General features: G+C 44.4%; 1 protein-coding gene across 1 annotated transcript in view; it reads left to right on the forward strand.

Moving 5' to 3' along the window:
• The first annotated feature begins 1,817 nt into the window (after positions 1-1,817).
• The window catches only part of LOC145346782 (uncharacterized), a 64,447-nt gene continuing 48,430 nt past the window's right edge, over positions 1,818-17,834 (forward strand). Inside the window, exon 1 of the mRNA XM_080194503.1 lies at positions 1,818-2,082. Coding sequence (XP_080050629.1) covers positions 2,013-2,082 — 70 coding nt within the window. The 5' untranslated portion in view covers positions 1,818-2,012. The remainder of the gene's footprint in view (positions 2,083-17,834) is intronic.

Below are 17,834 nucleotides of genomic sequence, written 5' to 3' on the forward strand. Positions count from 1 at the left end.
GTCCTCCATATACAGAGCACAGTTCAGGTGATGATGAAAGGGTAGTGCTCCAAAAATTCATGGTACCAAATAAACCCGTTGGACTTTAACCTGGTATTGCGAGACTTCTAACTGTGCCCATCCCAGTCCAACACCAGCATCTCCACATCACCATTAAGAAGGACAAGGGTAGCAGGTACATGGAAATACCACCACCTGGAAGTTCCCTCCAAGTCACTCGCTATCCTGACTTGGAAATATATTGCTGTTTCTTCATTATTGCTGGACTCAGATCCTGGAACTTCCTCCATAACAGCACTGCAAGTGTACCTACACAACATGGACCTCAGTGGCTCAAGAAGGCGGCTCACCACCATCTTCTCAAGGGCAATTAGGGATGGGCAATAAATGCTGGCCTGGCCAGCGACACCCACATACTGCGATTAAAGAAACCTCATCCACCATCTTAAACATTCACTCCCTCCATCACCAGTGCACAGTGGAAACAGGGTACACCAGCTGTGAGACGCACTAGAGCAACTTACCAAGGATCTCTTAGCAGCACCTTTCAGACCATCTAGAAGGACAATCGCAATCGATGAACAGGAACACCACCAGCTGCAAGTTCCTCTCCAAGCTACACACCGTCCAAGCTTGGAACTATATCGCTGTTCTTTCATCATCCCTGGATCAAAATTCTGGAACTTCCTTCACAACAGCAGTGTGGGTGTCCCTACACTATCTAGGATGCAATTTTTGAAGTGAAGACACTATTATAACTTAGGAACACATCACTCCATGCATGGTAAGATCTCACAAACATCCATGAGATAAAAGAGCAGAGAATCTGTTTAGATGGCAATGATTGAGGGATACATTTTGGCCTGCAAATTGGAGAGAACACCTCTGCTTTGACTGAAAGCAAATATTGTTGGGCAATGTTTCTGTAAAGCACCATGCTGTGCTATATTAAAGACACTATCAAAATGCAAATTATTGTTGTTGATGATGATGTTTTGCAATTGTGTTTGAATGGGATAGAATCCACAGCATCCTGTTCACACATGGAAAGTAAAACCCCTCTAAGCTAAAGCCTTGCTCTTTGTTTACTGTCTACATGTCTCGTCATCCTTAAAATACTTCCCTATGGCTTTCTAATTTTAAAAATGTGCCACCAATGTACAGACTCATAAAAGGCAGATGAATTTAAGTGGGAGACTGGCATTAATGCCGCTTTTGTCTCTTTCCTCACAGTGGCACACTTGCTGTGTATTTCCAACATTTTGAAAATAATTCCAATTTTCAACATTAGCAGCTTCCCTTCCAATTAAATCATCTCCTCCAGCTATATCCAAACAGAGATTAATTATATATCACATTAAAACCAGAAAGCCTCCCTCCCCACACCCCCATCATCCAATCTCTCCTCCCCCACCTCCCCCAGCTGTCTCATTGATGGTCTTTGTGCCTTGGTGATTATTGCTGGCGACACCCCTGCTGATATATTAAAAAGACACTGCTTGAATCTAAATGAATATTTAATGAAGGGCGAAGCATGAATATCCAACAAAGACCTGCAGAAATCAGAACCAAATATATGGTTTATCCCCAAATTGGAAGAATGGGGGGAGGGGAACTGGGTGATGAGACACAGGTACTGGAAAGGTGGCTTGTATATCCTGCAGTATTGATTCGAGACGAGAGCTCTCTCTCTCTCTCTCTCCCTCCCTCCCTCCCTCTGCAGTGCCTGGTACACACCCTGATTTTTCTCCTGAATCCTGCTGACATCATCTAGCATGACACAGCTAAGTAGAGTGCACTGTCAGAAGGGATGTTGCTGCAGCGCACTCTCAGTTGCAAAAACACGCGCACAAACACACACACAGGCAGTAAGCACCCAGCAGACTAATCCCACCCCCTTCCACAACCCGGCAGCATTGCTGAAGATCAGGTGTAGGGATACCAAACAACACAAGGCTGGGCTGCCTTGCTTCAATGAGTCCACAGCATTAATCCTGCGACCCAGCTCGACAATGCCTGGCGATGCAGCAAAGGATGCAGCGAGCCTACACCAGGAGTTTCAGCCTAAGCAGAGGAGCCCAGGTGAGTGGGGAGTGCGGGTTGGGGGGGGGGGGGGATTTTAATCTGCGTTCATTTATATTTGCTCTTTTTCAGAGAATTGCCTTTCACCACTCCTACAGCTCCCCCTCCCATCTTTTTAAATGTTTTGCTTTGAGCTAGGGGAGCTATGTGAGACTGGCATTTCATAGCGGGGGAGGGACAAATTGCCTTGATTCTCAGAGATCTGTTTTCAGTTGGTGTTTGTAGCTTTATTGCCGCAGAAAGTAAGGCCCTGCCACCTCCAAACCAATTTTGAATCGTTTAAAATTAAATCCCTGCTTGCGTCCATGGTGCTGATTTTAAAATTAAGGCTTGCTATCGGGTTACATAATACAACTGATCAGCTTACTGGAGAATGCCTGATTTAACCCACAATGGCTTGCATCGAAACCCTCTGGAAGTTTAAGGCCAGATTACGGTCCCCGGATTTTAAGGCAAATGAAATGTTTTTTTTGCTACAGCTGACCGGATTCGGAAATAAACGATAAAAAGAGTGAGGGTTATCACAGATTATTTCAAACGCGCAGGTCTGTTTTTCAGAGACATCAAAATACATTTTGAATGACTGCATCCCTTCCCAACTGAGACAGATTTGGCAGATGTCTTTCAGTGCGTCCTTTCAGCTGTGGCTCACTCTTGCCTCTGGGCCAGAAGGAGCACAAAATCTAGGCCAACACGTTTGTGTAGCACCGAGGAAGTGCTATCCTGTCGAGGGTGCCATCCTTTTGGGTGAAGTGTGTAATCGAGTCCCGGATGGTACAGTGGCTAGCACTGCTGCCTCACAGTGCCAGGGACTTGGGTTCAGTTCCCAGTTTAGGTAACTGTGTGGAGTCTGCACGTTCTGCCCATGTCTGTTTGGGGTTCCCCCGGGTGCTCCAGTTTCCCCCTACAGTCGGAAGGACGTGCTAGTTTAGGTGCATTGGTCATGCTAAATTCTCTTTGTGTACCCAAACAGGTGCCAGAGTGTGATGACTAGGGGATTGTCACAGTAAATTTCATTGCAGTGTTAATGTAAGCCGACTTGTGACACTAATAAACTTAAAATCTCACTTCTCAGGTGAATATAAACTCCTCTGTCGCAGGAGGGCAGGGAAGTTCCTTTGGTGTGTCCTGACCAACATTTTAAAAATCTCATGCTTCACCATCAAAACCAATAATCTGGTCTTTTTAAAAAAAAGTGCTGTTTATTGAATCTTGCTGTGCACTAATTGGCTGACATCTTTCCTACATTACAACAGTGCGTGTGTACCTTTTAAAAAGGTCTTCATTGTCTGTAAAGCAACTTGGGATGTCTTGATGGCATGAAAGACGCTATGTAAATGCAAGCCTTTAGTCATTAGGAAAGCAAAGTGTACTGCAGAGTTTAGCAAAAAAAACCCCAGCTGGATGAAATGTCAGCTTGGCTCATTTTGGTGGAAACTTTGCCTTTGGATCGGAGGATGTGAGTCTGAAGTTTCCACTGGATATAATCTAAGCTGACAGTCCAGCAGAATCGAGGGAGTGCTACACTGTCACAGGTGTCACCATGCAAATAAACCATTAAGGAGCATGACTGTCAACCTGCTAAGATGGATGCAAAAGTTCCCCTGACGTTGTTAAAATATTCACCGTTCGCCAACATTACCAAAAATTCCCAAATAGTTTCATAAAATCCCACAGTGCAGAGTGAGGTCATTCGGCCCATTGAATCTGCACCGACTCTCCATCAGGGCATCTTATTCGACGTTTACTTTGCTAATCCCCCTAACTTACACCTCTTTGGACAATTTAGCATAGCTAGTTCACCAAGCCTGCACATCTTTTGGACTGTGGGAGAAAACCAGAACCCCCGGAGGAAACACACCCATTCCAGGAAGAATGTGCAAACTCCACACAGACAGTGACCTGAGGCTGGAATTAAAGCCAGGTCTCTGGCGCTGAGAGGCAGCAGTGCTACCCACTGCGCCACCGTGTCGTGTTCTTTTACCAGAACAACAAAAAACATTTCCCCTATTATTCTCCTAAAATTTATAAACATTTGTGGCTCAGAAAGAGGCCATTCAACCCATTAGTTCTGTGCCAGCTAAAAGAAAGAGTGACCTGATCCAATCCCACTTTCCAGCTCTTGTTCCATGACATTTCAAATATTTGCTTTATGCCCTGACCACTCTATCTGGTGGTGGGTTCCAGATCTTGGCCAGTCTCTGTGTGAAGGAAAATCTTCTTGGTTTTTCTCCACTTGAAGTGTCTCTTTAAACTCCACCTTTGTGCACTGTTTTTCCTACAGTGTCCATCTTTATTTTTACCTCACCTGCATGGCGACTTAAACCCCCGTCACCTCAGGCTTGGTTTCTCCAATCCCTTCCTCATTCTTCCATTGAGATAAATGCTGGTTAACCTACAAATTTGTTCCGAACGCAAACACTTGTATTTTTATTCTGTAACATATTCCTTTCTGCTTGACAGACTGAGTCAACCCCTGTAAGACATCATGGGATGTCTCATTCCCTGAGATGTCAAATTGTTTGAAGGGTAAAAGATTAAGGCTCCAGCGTAAGTTCTACTTAATCAATTTCATCTCCTGAACAATGTTCTGGTTAAATGATCCTTAACTCAGGCCTGCCACTGGCATGGACCCCAACTCACTGGCCCAGACGCACAGAAATACATGTCTCACAGATTGCTTAAATCCATCTCTAATTTCCTAACCTCAAAACATTTTTTAAAAGAATCCTAGAGTTCCTACAGTGTGGGAGGAGGCCATTTGGCCCATCGAGTCTGCACTAACTCTCCGATGGAGTATCTTACCCAGGCCCTATCCCATTAACCCCACATGTTTACCCCACTAATCCCCCTAAGCTACACATCTTGGGACACTAAGGGGCAATTTAGCATGGCCAATGCATCTAACCTGCACACCTTTGGACTGTGGGAGGAAACCAGAGCACCTGAAGGAAACCCATGCAGACAGGGGGAGAATGTGCAAACTCTACGCAGAGAGGTCACCTGTGGCTGGAATTGAGTCCAGGTCCCTGGTGCTGTGAGGCAGCTGTGTTAACCACTGTGCTGCCACTTTGCCTTTTTCCAAAATATTTTATCCATATGAAGCTGAAAATCTGTTCAATATTGTCATTTAAGGAAGAAAGGTATTGTATTTTTATAACGTTTTGCCACATTATCAGTTCATTCAATGCTTTACTTTTGAAGGGCCAACACTTGTATAGCCAAATACACGTAGCCAGTCTGCACACAGCCGGATTCACAAATGGATTAATGATTAGTTAGACCCTGTCTGCAGTGATATAGTGTTTAGGGAGGAGTGTTGACCAACATTCCTGGAGAACCACCTCCTCTTCCTCAAACAGTGCGGTATGATTTTGGAGTCAGGGTAGGTGCAGTGAATCTGAGGTATTTTTGCAGGCTGCGCTATAACTCTGGTTTCTCGGGGGTTGGACGCACAGAAAGCCTTCTGGTGAATGTGTTACATGTTGTCATGATGCTATCACAATGCATTAGTTAGCTGCCTCCTTAACACATCAAAAAGACCAGAGTCCATTTAGTTTCCCTTTTGGTAGGTGCATGATGCAACAATAATGGAGTAATTGATTAATCACAGCAATCAATTTCTGGCAGCTAGTCTCCAACAGATCCAGACATGACGTGAGGAGAATCTGTGGTGGAGAGTTTTGAGACCAAGATATTCAAAGTTACCTGATCATCTGATCCTCCCTTAGCACACGCTGTCTCTCAAATTGCCTGTGTGCTATTTAGTTTGAATTAAATACTATATGCTTCTCCTCTTTTTGGATGGAAATTTTCCATAGATTCACCACTAGCCCACTGATAAATTAGCCTGATATTTGAAAGGAAGGTGTTAGGGAATGATGTGGGAAGGGGTGGGTGGGTGCAGAGCTGAAAACAGCTGGCGAAGGTAACAAGTTGGGACGTAGAACTTCTGTTACATCTAATGGTGTGATCTCTAATGCAACCCTTTGTTGAATGGATCCTCTGGCTGACAGCCAGGAAGGAATATTGATGGCTGGAGCCATGGACTGTCCTTGGCACTAGGGAGGTCATATGAGCCCAGCAATCATAGAATTGCTACAGTGCAGAAGAGACCATTCAGCCATCAAGTCTGCACCAACAACAAACCCACCCAGACCCTCTCCTCATAACTCCATGTATTAACCCTGTTAGTCCCCCTGACACTAAGGGGCAAGTTAGCATGGGCAGTCAATCTCAGCTGCACATCTTTGGAGTGTGGGAGGAAACCAGAGCACCCGAGGAGAGCCATGTAGACACGGGGAGAACATGCAAACGCCACACAGACAGTGACTCAAGGCTGGAATTGAACCTGGGTCCCTGGCGCTGTGAGGCAGCAATGCTAACTGCTGTGCCATTGTGCCACCCCAGAAGGACAGAGAAAGGCCATGATTCTTCTTTACTTGTTCATGGGATTTGAGCATTGCTGGCAAGACCAGAATTTGTTGACCATCCCTAATTTCCCCTTGAGAAATGGGTGGAAAGCCATTTTCTTGAACCATTGTAGCGCATGTGGAAGGGGACACCATTGTGCTGTTAGGGAGGGAGTTCCAACTACACTGATGGACGAGTGACATAGTTTCAAGTCAGGATAGTGTTTGGCTTGAAGGAAAACTTGCAGGTAGTGGAATTCCCATGTATCTACTGCCATTGTTCTTCTAGATGGCAAAGGTTGTGGGGTTGGAAGGTGCTGTTGAAACTGAGTATGGCATCATGGAGCCCTACCAAAATTGGAGTTAATGGGAATCGGGGGAAACTGATTGGAGTCATATCTGGCACATAGGAAGATGATCATGGTGATTACAGTCAATCATCTCAGCTGCAGGAGTTCCTCAGGGAACAAGTGTCCTAGGCTCAACCATCTTCTGCCACTTCATCAATGACATCCTTCCATCATAAGGTCAGAAGTGGGAATGTTTACTAATTAATACACCATTAGTTAATGGCCAAATGCAGCAAGACCTGGACAATATCCAGACCTGTGCTGACAAGTGGCGAGTAACATCGTGACATACAAGTATCAGGCAATGACCATTTCCCAACAAGAGAGGATCTAACCATTGCCCTTGACATTCAATCACATTACCATCACTGAATCCCCCAGTGTCATCACCCTGCAGTCTACCATTGACCAAGAATTGGACTAGCCATATAAATACAGGAACTACCAGAGTAGGTCAAAGGCTATGCATCCTGTGACAAGCAACTCACCATCTGACTTCCCCAAAGCCTGTCCACCATCTATAAGGCAAAAGTCGGGAGTGCAATGGAATGTTCTCCACTTAACTAGATAAGTGTAGCTCCAACAAAATTCACTAACCTCGTCACCATCCAGGGCAAAGCAGCTTGTTTGATTTCTACCCCTTCCACAAACATTCAATCCATTCACCACTGATGAACAGTGGCAGCCATGTGTACCATGTATAAGTTGTACTACAGGAACTCACTAAGGATCCTTAGATGGCATTTTCCAAACCCGTGGCCACTACCGTTGAGAAGGACGAGGGCAGCAGATATCTGGGAACATCACAACCTGGAGGTTTCCTTCCAAGTCACTTACCAACCTGACTTGGAAATGTATCACTGTTCCTTCATTTATCACTGGATTAAAATCTTGGAATTCCATCTCTAACAGCACTGCGGGGGTACCTACACCCACGGACTACAACGTTCAAGAAGTCAACTGACCACCACCTTCTGAAAGGCAACTAGGGATGGACAATAAATAGTGTCCTAGCCAGTGTGCCTGCATCCTGTAAATGAATTTTAAAAAAAACAATCACACTATATACACTCCCTGCACTTTGCCAAAAGCCATACCTTCTGGGAAAACAAAAAACACTGGATGGGATATAGAATGAAGAAAGTCAAGGAAAGAGAGAGCCATATTTCTCACTTGTTGTTGACCTTGGCCTTAGTATTGTGGGTTGGCTAAAAGCAGACTGCATTCAGTACGGGAATTGTGGAAGAGGTGAGTAGGGTCTGGGTGGCCATTAATACATTTGGACCCTCTGAGGAGAAGTGGAAGACAGAGAAAATGACCACTTCAGTAAGGTATGGGAGGCCAAGTATGCTGCAGTCACAGTCAGTCTTCCAGTTGAGGAGGGCTTGGGTACCTAGAGGTTATAGTGCCAGATCACAGACCATAGCTCAAATCCTGCCATGGCAAGGATCGAAAGAAGTTCAAAAAATCTGGTAATTTGTGGCCTGGCAGAAATCTGCCAGAATGTTCTTAAGAACTGAATATGCTAACCCAGCATACATTCTGAAATAATTTCCCTTCTTCTCATCACCACTGGACTGCTCCAAAACGCTTGGCACTCTCTCTTTTAGCTCCTTGTTGACCCATGACAATGACAACCTTGGCATTGGGTCAACTTGATCATAACGCTCAATCCACCATCTTCCATTCCATGACCACCTCTGTTCTCTCAGGCATCAATTCATGGGTGAACTGACAATTCCCATAATTAAACAAGGAGCAGATTGAGACAATCTTTTTTGCCTCCACTGATTCAGTAATTTATCATTGACACTGCCATCTTTGTATCTGTACCTTCCTCTGTTCCTCAACTCTGACCTGTCTCCTGAGCTCCCTATACAAACTTCAACTGGTCCTAAATATTCCTTCAAACTTTCTTTGTCTCCCTTGCCTTTAGATGATCCCCCGTATCACAGTGTAATTAAAGCATACGGGGAGTGAACAGGAGAGTGGGATAAAAACACTGACAGCTGTCTTGGTGAACTGGAATGCTCTGTTTAGCTTCTGGAATAATCAAATATTCAGTCATTTGTTATTTATGATTTGGATGAGAATTTAGGAGGCATGGTTAATAAAGTTGCATAGTGGGCAGTGAAGAAGGTTATCTAGGATTGCAACTGGATCTTGATCAATTGGGCCAGTGGGCCGATGAATGGCAAATGGAGTTTAATTTAGATAAATGTGAGGTAATGCATTTTGGTAAATCAAGTCAGGGCAGGGCTTACTCAGTTAATGGTAGGGTGTTGGGGAGAGTTACAGAACAAAGAGATCTTGGGGTACATGCTCCTTGAAAGTGGAGTCACAGGTGGACAGAGCGGTGAAGAAGGCATCTGGCATGCTTTGTTTTGTTGGTCAGAACATTGAATACAGGAGTTGGGACATTAATAAGGCCACACTAGGAGTACTGTACTATGAGTCATATTCCTTGGTTGATATCAGCTAACTCAGGAAATGGCTAATGGATCCAGAACAAACCCAAGACCTTGTTGTAAGCAATGCTTAGTGTCATAAGAGTATATTCACTCATTCCATGGTGAGCATGAACTTCAGAGTAACTAACCTCATCTCTGTCATTACTTTGACCCATAGCTGTTCGCCTTCCTTGACATGGCAGGCTCAGGGTTCCATCTGCTTCTGGAGATGCATTGCATATATCTGAAAAATTTATCTGCTGGAGAGGGGCACCTGAAAATTCTTGAAAAAGAATTTATGGAATTTGTTTATTTGGCCTAGGAGAGATTAATTTTTTTTCTTTGTGTTATTGATATATGTTACGTTCAGCTTACAAAAGTATTCACTCCCAAAAGATATAGACTGTTGAGTAGGATGATCAGACAGGACCTCAGAACAATGATCAAACTGCTTACTTAGGATGGCTGAGGCAATGTCCTGGGTGCCTGTTGCTAACATGATTTATTTAGATTTCCAGAAGGCCTTTGACAATGTGCTGCATAGGAGACTGTTAAATAAGAGCCCATGGTGTTAAGGGTAAGAACCTGGCATGGATAGAGGATTGGCTGACTGGCAGAGAGTGGGAATAAAGGGGTCTTTCTCAGGATGGCAGCAGGTGACTAGTAGTGTGCCTCAGGGGTCAGTGCTGGGACTTAACGTTTCACAATATACATTAACGATTTGGAGAAAGGAACTGAAGGCACTGTTGCTAAGATTGCAGACGATACAAAGATACGTAGAAGGACAGGTAGTATTCAGGGGGCGTAGCTGCAGAAGGACTTGGACAAAGAAGTGGCAGATGGAATACAATATAGAAAAGTTGAGGTTATGCACTTTGGAAGGAGGAATGGAGACATAGACTATTTTCTAAATGGGAAAACGCTTAAGAAAACAGAAACACAGAGGGACTTGGGAGTCATTGTTCAAGACTTTAAGGTTAATGTGCAGGTTCAGTTGCCAGTTAGTAAGGCAAATGCAATGTTAGCATTCATATCGAGAGGGCTAGAATACAAGAGGAGGGATGTACTTCTGAGGCTGACCCCATTTTTGTGAGCAGTTTTGGACCCCATATCTAAGCAATGCGTTGGCCTTGGAAAGGGTCCAGAAGAGGTTCACAAGAATGATCCCTGGAATGAAGAGCTTGTCGTATGAGGAATAGTTGAGGACTCTGAGTTTGTACTCGGAGTTCAGAAGGATGAGGTGGGGGGGGGATCTTATTGAAACCTACAGGATACTACGAGGCCTGGATAGAGTGGACGTGGAGAGGATGTTTCCACTAATAGGAAAAAGAGAACCAGAGGACACAACCTCAGACTAAAGGGATGATCCATTAAAACAGATGAGGAAGAATTTCTTCAGCCAGAGTGTGGTGAATCTGTGGAACTCTTTGCCACAGAATTGAGTTATTGAGTGCCTTTAAGACAGAGATTGATAAGTTTTTGATTTAATAAGGGGATCAGGGGTTATGGAGAAAAGGCAGGAGAATGGGGGTGAGAAAAATATCACCCGTGATTGAATGGAAGAACAGAGTCGATGGGCCAAGTGGCCTAATTCTGCTCCTGTATCTTATGATTTTAACTGCCAGTAGGAAGAATGAAAGACATAGTCAGTGCACACTTGCTTTGTAATTTATTTATGAATGAACTGATCAGTTCATGTCTACAAAATTGTCATTTAAATTAATGGTGGGATTTTTTGGCGTGCCCGCCCCAAAACTGTACAGTCCCTCCCGAGGTCAATGGACCTTTCCATGGTCTGCTCTTCACCTGCTCTGATTCCCGTGGTGGGCGGAACAGTAAAATTCTGGTCAATGTCTCACTAGAATGTATGGAATTTTTAGTTGTGGTGTGGAGGGTAATGAATTTAATCTCAAATGGACTTAGCAATTCTCTACCAAGAAATATACTGGAGGCAAAAATGTTGAAATTGCAGTTGAATACATTGCTGGGGGGAAGGAGGCTCATTCTGGATGGATGAGCTCAGATGGGCTGAATGGCCTTCTGTCTAGAAGTCAGAAAGGGAAATTTCTGTCAGGAGTAGAGAGGTTTCCAGAAAATGAAGAATGCAGATGAGGCCTCACAACCTGCTAGAGGCCACAAGCCCAATGGTGGAAATAGCTTCAACTGATTGCATCACTAGGCCTGCTTCATCAGGCCTTGCTCCTGAGGAGGAGAATGTGAATAAAATGTTTCCTATGCCTTCAATCCTAAAACCCTGATGGATACTTAACAAGGGTTTTTATTGGTCAGTTCTCATCACCTTAAAGCTTTGACTCTTGCTGGGTCACTGCATTGCTTTCCCTCCAGTACTTTACCCTTGTGACCATTACCCACGTCCACATACAGACAGCATATAATCTGCACATAGATTAGAATAATCAGCTGGGTAAAGGTAGCATAGATGGAAATTCATAGAATGGTTTTGGGATAATTTCTTAAACGGCAAGTTCTGCAGTCAAGCAGGAAGCAGGCTACACGCAACTTAATATCGTGTAATAAGATAGGATTCATTACCTCATAAGGGTTTAATGACCTCATAGTAAAGGTACCTTTATGTAGCAGTGATCATAATATGATTGAATTTTACATTCAATTTGCGAGAGAGAATAGATCTAAGATTAGTATTTTAAACTTAAATAAGGGTCATTATGAAAGCAGAACTAGTGAAACTGAACTGGCAATTTAGGTTAAGGGATAGGTCTACAGAGCTACAGTGACAGACATTTAAGGAGGTATTTCAAAATAGAGTTCCAGTGGGGAAAAACAATTCCAAAGGGAGGACTCACCATCTGTGGTTGAATAATAAAGATAGTATGAAATTTAAAGAAAAAGAAAATGACACAAAAATAACAAGCAGAAGATTGGACACAACATTTAAAAAAAAACAAAGAATTACTCAAAGGTTAATGAGGGAAAGTTTAGAGTATGAGAGAAAGAGGGCTAAATATATAACGATCGATAATAAGAGTTTCTATAGATATTTTAGTTAACAAAGTGAGCATTAGTCCGACAGAAAATGAGTCTGGGGAATTAATAATGGAAAATAAAAAGATGGCACATGTATTTTGCATCAGTCTTCACTATGGAGGATCTAAGTAATATCCCAGAAATAGCTGTACATTAGGAACTGAAAGAAAGATGGAACTTGTAAGAACAAGGAGCATTCAGCGATTCAAGCCTACTCTTCTGTTTAGTACTATCATGTATGACCTGATAGTTAACTCAAATCTGCATCCTGCCCCCCCCTCCCCCCCCCCCCCAAATATCCTATCACTCGCTTACCAAGAATGTATCCATCTCTGCCTTAAAGACTCTGTTACATCACCTCTTTAGGAAGAGAGGCGGTTGGGGGTTGGGGAGGGTGAGGTGGAGGATGGGGTATGGGACGGGGGGGCTGGGGTGTGGGTGTGGGTGGTAGACAGGTTTGTGGGTTGAGGTTACAATTAGATCAGCCATGATCTTATTGAATTGTGAAGCAGGCTTGAGATTCTGAATGCTCCCAATTGGGATGTGTACAGACATATACAGTGAGAGCTAGGAGTCTACTTAACATTGAGTGAGGGTCACTGCTAAGTTGCGCCAGTTTTCTCACACACACACAGGTACACACAGAAACAGAAGTTATTGGAAAGGAAATCCTGGTTTTTAATCTTTAACTTTGCTGCCCCGCCCAAGATCAGTGAACTCAACATTGACTTGGTATTAAGCGGGGAAGATCTTAATGGATCAGCAGTGCTGCCCTCCAGCCAAATCCCTCCAAGGCAGACTACCAACTGCTGTTGTCTTTCAGAAGTCATTCCCATTAGGACAGGACAGGAGCAATGGAAGACACCCAACTTTAAGCAATTTCTCAACTCGCCAAATCCACTTCCATCTGAATTACAATGTCTGATGTTCCAACTACCTGGACTATCCAAGAAATTGCTTTTTGTTTTTGGACTTCTCCTTTAAAATCCAGATAACCTTCCAGTTTAGGAATTCTCCAATCTTCCTCATTTGCCTTTCCCTGTGAGCAAAACTGCACCTACAAGAATGCTGATGTACCCAAGTACGTCTAGAAATGAGATGTCAGAGGGAGTTTTTGCACTGGTCCTTCATGGGAATACATGAAGTCTCCATGGGTTCACATTTCTGGAATGTTCTCCTCCATATACATCCTGGAAAGCGTTTTGAGAGGTAGATTGACCTTGATGTGTCTCTTCCAGCTCCAAGTGTCCCTGGTGAAATTAGTCTGGGATGATCTCAGTGCGATCTCTAATGCTCACTCCCTAATTTAGAACCAGCTGGCAGTATGTCTCAGTGAGTATGATTTTGAAACTTCTCACTGCAATAAAGGGAGACATGTTTCTGAATCTCTTATGTCTGGTTATGCTTCTTGTAGCATTTTTCAGCATTAAAGTGCTGTATAACTTTTTAAAATTTATTTGTGGGAAATGGGCATCGCTGGCCAACCAGCATTTATTGCCCATTCCTAGTTGTCCAAGGGCAGCTGAGAGTCAAGCACATGACTGTGGCTCTGGAGTCAGATGTAGGCCAGACCAGATAAGGATGGCAGATTTCCTTCCCTAAAGGACATTAGTGAACCAGATGAGTTTTTCTGACAATTGACAATGGTCATCGATATATTCTTAATTCCAGCTATTTTCATTGTTGTGGTGGGATTCAAACCCAAAACGTTAGCTGAGTTGCTAGATTAATAGGCTAGTGATAATACCTGTAGGTCATTACCTCCCCAGGTTTGTTCCATTCTTTTTTTTTGATTTGAGTAGAGGCAACTGGATGGTTCCCAAGAGTGCTCCACCTCTTCTGGGAGTTTTTGGTGGGGAACCTGAATGGGTATCTAACCTTTGCGGTACTTAACTTGCAGGAGTTTTATATAGCAGTGTAGAGGAAACTTTTCTCTGCCCCAAACTGTGCTGATCTGGCATTTCCCAAAGCTGACATTAGTTGCTTAGGAATGTGGAAGTGCTTCCTTTCCCAGGCCCTGTACTATTTCTCCATTCCGCATCATCTCTCTTTACATCCCTCTCCTCATCCCTCTCCTCCCTGCTTTCCTGTCAGTCCCTCACCATCCCTTTCTTTGAGCATGAAAAATTAACATAATCAAAACCAACACAAGTAAGGGTATTTGGCCCAAACAGTCTACACTGGTATTTACCCTCCACACACCCATGCAAATAGTTGTAACCAGCATCACTGAAACCAATTTCTGGCTATGACCATGTTTCTGTTTGTGGGAGCTTGTTGTCCACAAATTGGCTAGCATGCTACACTTTCAAAAGGACTTCACTGGTCGTAAAGCTCTGAGGACGAAAGAGGCTTCATATCAATGCAAGTGTTCTTTCTTTTCCATCCACGCTGCAAGATGCTATGAACATAAAATTACCTCCCAATGAGAGAAGTGGTCTTTTGCCTTGAGATGTCTTCTGTGCCTTCACTAATCATGGACAGGAATAGCATGGAAGTTGAGCCAATAATTGGGTTAAAAGCTTTTCGTGTCTGAGTGCAGCGGGAAAGCTTAATGCTCTTCACTTAATCAATAAAAGGGCTTCTATTTCAACTCTGCAGCTTTTGTAGATGCAAAGTTTTGATTATATACTGGAGAAAAGCAAAGCAATTCCCCTCCGGTGTCTGTGTCAGCTCCTATACATGTACAGTCTGCAGTGGATAAAAGGACTAATTCACTTCCATCTGGTAATAGATGGCTCATGTACATGTGCAGGAGGCATTGAGTGAAAAGGAATGATTCACTCACTCCATTCTGGGCAGCATGGTGGCACAGTAGCACTGCTGCCTCACGGCACCAGTGACCCAGGTTCAGTTCTGGCCTGGGGTCACTGTCTGTGTGGAGCTTGCACGTTCTCCCCATGTTTGGGTGGGTTTCCTCTGGGCACTCTGGTTTCCTCCCACACTCCAAAAGATATGCAGGCTAGGATGATTGGCCATGCTAAATCATCCCGGACTGTCAGGGTACTTATGGAGTGAACACTGGGCTTACGGGTTAAGGCCTGGATGGGATCATTGGTGCAGGCTTGATGGGTTGAATGGCCTCCTTCTGCACATGTAGGGACTCTATAGTCCCGCATGTCTCAGTTTTAACTCCTACGCCTGTACTGTGCACTGTGTATACAGAGGTCGAAGAAAGCATTCACTTGAGCCTGCTAAGGTATGGCTCGTGCATGTTACAATGAGCTCCTCTACATAAACACTACACACCTGATTTAAATAAAATAAAAGAAATGAAAATAAAGAGTAGAAATATTGTAAATGTTTATTGAACTGTGTCCTGACTGAATGACTCACTGACTGGGAGGTGTGGTATCTAGTAATGCAGTCTGGTGACTGCGTCAGAAACCCTGCCTGCGCAGTATCACCAACTCCAATCCACTGGTCTTCTCTCTGCTCCAGGCTTTTATCTGTTCCCATGGAAATGCAGGCAAACGACAATGTCTTAAGCCATTGTGGCTTGATCAGGGAGCTCTTTTTGTTATAGTGAATATTCCAGAATGTTCTTTGGGCAAGAGTACAGAGAACTAATTAAATCCCTGAAAGACGGCCAACTGCTTTTTAATGAGCTGGGGACACAAACACATGCTGCAACATACACTTGAACTCTTGATGCGCTTGTGGGCAGTTCTTCGATTAGGTTGTGGGGCAGCTTACTGCATCAGATCAATGGTGTCAGATCATCTCCCATCCTTTGTTTTATAGTGGAAAAAAAAAGCTGGTTTTATTGATTGCTGCTGTCTCCTCCATAGACTGAGTACTGAAGCAGAGAGTCTGTATCTGCTGCTGGCTGGTAACATCAGGAGATAGTTAAACTTGTGAATCTCTTTGCTTTGTCCCTCGCTATAATCCGAATTCACTCTATCCTGTTTCCACCTGAGGATGGTGTCCGTCACCGAGGGCCCAATCCCTTCAACTTTTAATGGTGGTGTTTGATGTGGGACTCACCTTTCAATGGCGTCCCTCGCTATGCATCGGGGGCCTTCACCTCTGAATGTGTCCCTAACAGTCTGTCTGTGTCTTTCATTCCTGGGTGGTGTCTCTCACCAGTAGAAACCTCGTATAGATTTGTAAGTTTAAAAGGACTGGCTGGAATTCTCCCAGTGTCATAGAGGAAAGAATAATGGAGTGATCCATATCGGTGTCTCAGGTGCGCTCCACATCACCATTCTCCCATACTCACCTTTTTTAGGAGAGTTGAGCATTTTGTGCTGGTACTGGGTTGGGGGTGGTTGGGGGAGTGGGATCTAAATATGCTGGTGAGCCTTACTTCTGAGCTGTCGGGCACCATTTCACAAGGGTGCCCTGATCTCAGAGTGCACTGAGAAACTTCCTCCCTCACCCCACAGACATTGGGACCCACCCATCCCTCCCTAATTGACAGCATGTCCCCCCCCAAACAAGGAAGCTGGCATTGGGGCATCAGGGCCCTCCCAATAGGTTGCCCCTTCCTGGCCTCTGACTTGCGCCCCCATTAAGACTGCCTTCAAGATCCACCCCTGCATGACCTCCCAAACTCCCCCTCACATAGCTCCTCTGTCAGGGACCCCAGTCAGGCCTCACCCCCTCAGTGGTGCCCAGCTAGTACAGCTGGGCTGTCCAGTGGCCACTGCCAAGCAGCGCTGATGCACCATGTGTGCCCTGCCAGGTGGGCACTCCCCAATGGGCACCACCTGACCACACCCCTGACCATCTGGATGTGCTAGTGGCTTCTGAGCTCCCCTCTGACATGGCCATTGCACCAGGTCTCTGAGTGGAAATAAGTAGTGGTTTCTGTGCTGTGCCCGGAGGCCGGTGAATTCCATGCACTGGGAGTTGAATGAATCATAGAATCACCGAACCCTACAGTGCAGAAAGAGGCCCTTCAGCCCATCAAGTCTGCACCGACCACAATCCCACCAGGCCCTACCCCCATATCCCTACATATTTTACCCACTAATCCCTCGAACCTAAGCATCCTAGTACACTAAGGGGCAATTTTAGCCCCTTAGTGTTAAAATTGAATGGGCTGTACAAATTTAAATACTATTTTAAATATGCTAATTGGTCTCTATCTGGTTCGCGCCATTAGGAAGGGGCCGGGTATGAAATGGATTTTAAGTCCTCGTGCTATTCTCTGGGACCAGCACAATCTACTAATGGCACAGCGAGAATCCCGCCCCCGCCCAAATATACTGCATTTTAGGGAATTCAAAGGCATGCAAATCTGTGAACAGATTGCGTTGTGTGGGGGAGTGTGATGATAGTCAGATTCCAGTAAGGAATTATTTTCCCAGTCAGTGTAACAGCTATGTTGTTTGCAGTTGCCTGCATCACTTAAGTAGCTTTATCCGTGCCCAGGTGATCCTGGAAAAGGAGCATACGGTACCACTGGTCCATGTGGGACTGGAGCCCATAGTGAAACATTATAACCTAGAATGTTTTATGGCATAGAAGGAAGCCATTCACCTATCATGGCCATGTCAGATATAGTGGATACAGAAACTAATATGACC

Source organism: Carcharhinus amblyrhynchos, chromosome 8 (assembly GCF_965287045.1).
Source record: "Carcharhinus amblyrhynchos chromosome 8, sCarAmb.v2.hapA, whole genome shotgun sequence".
NCBI classification, from domain to species: Eukaryota; Metazoa; Chordata; class Chondrichthyes; order Carcharhiniformes; family Carcharhinidae; genus Carcharhinus; species Carcharhinus amblyrhynchos.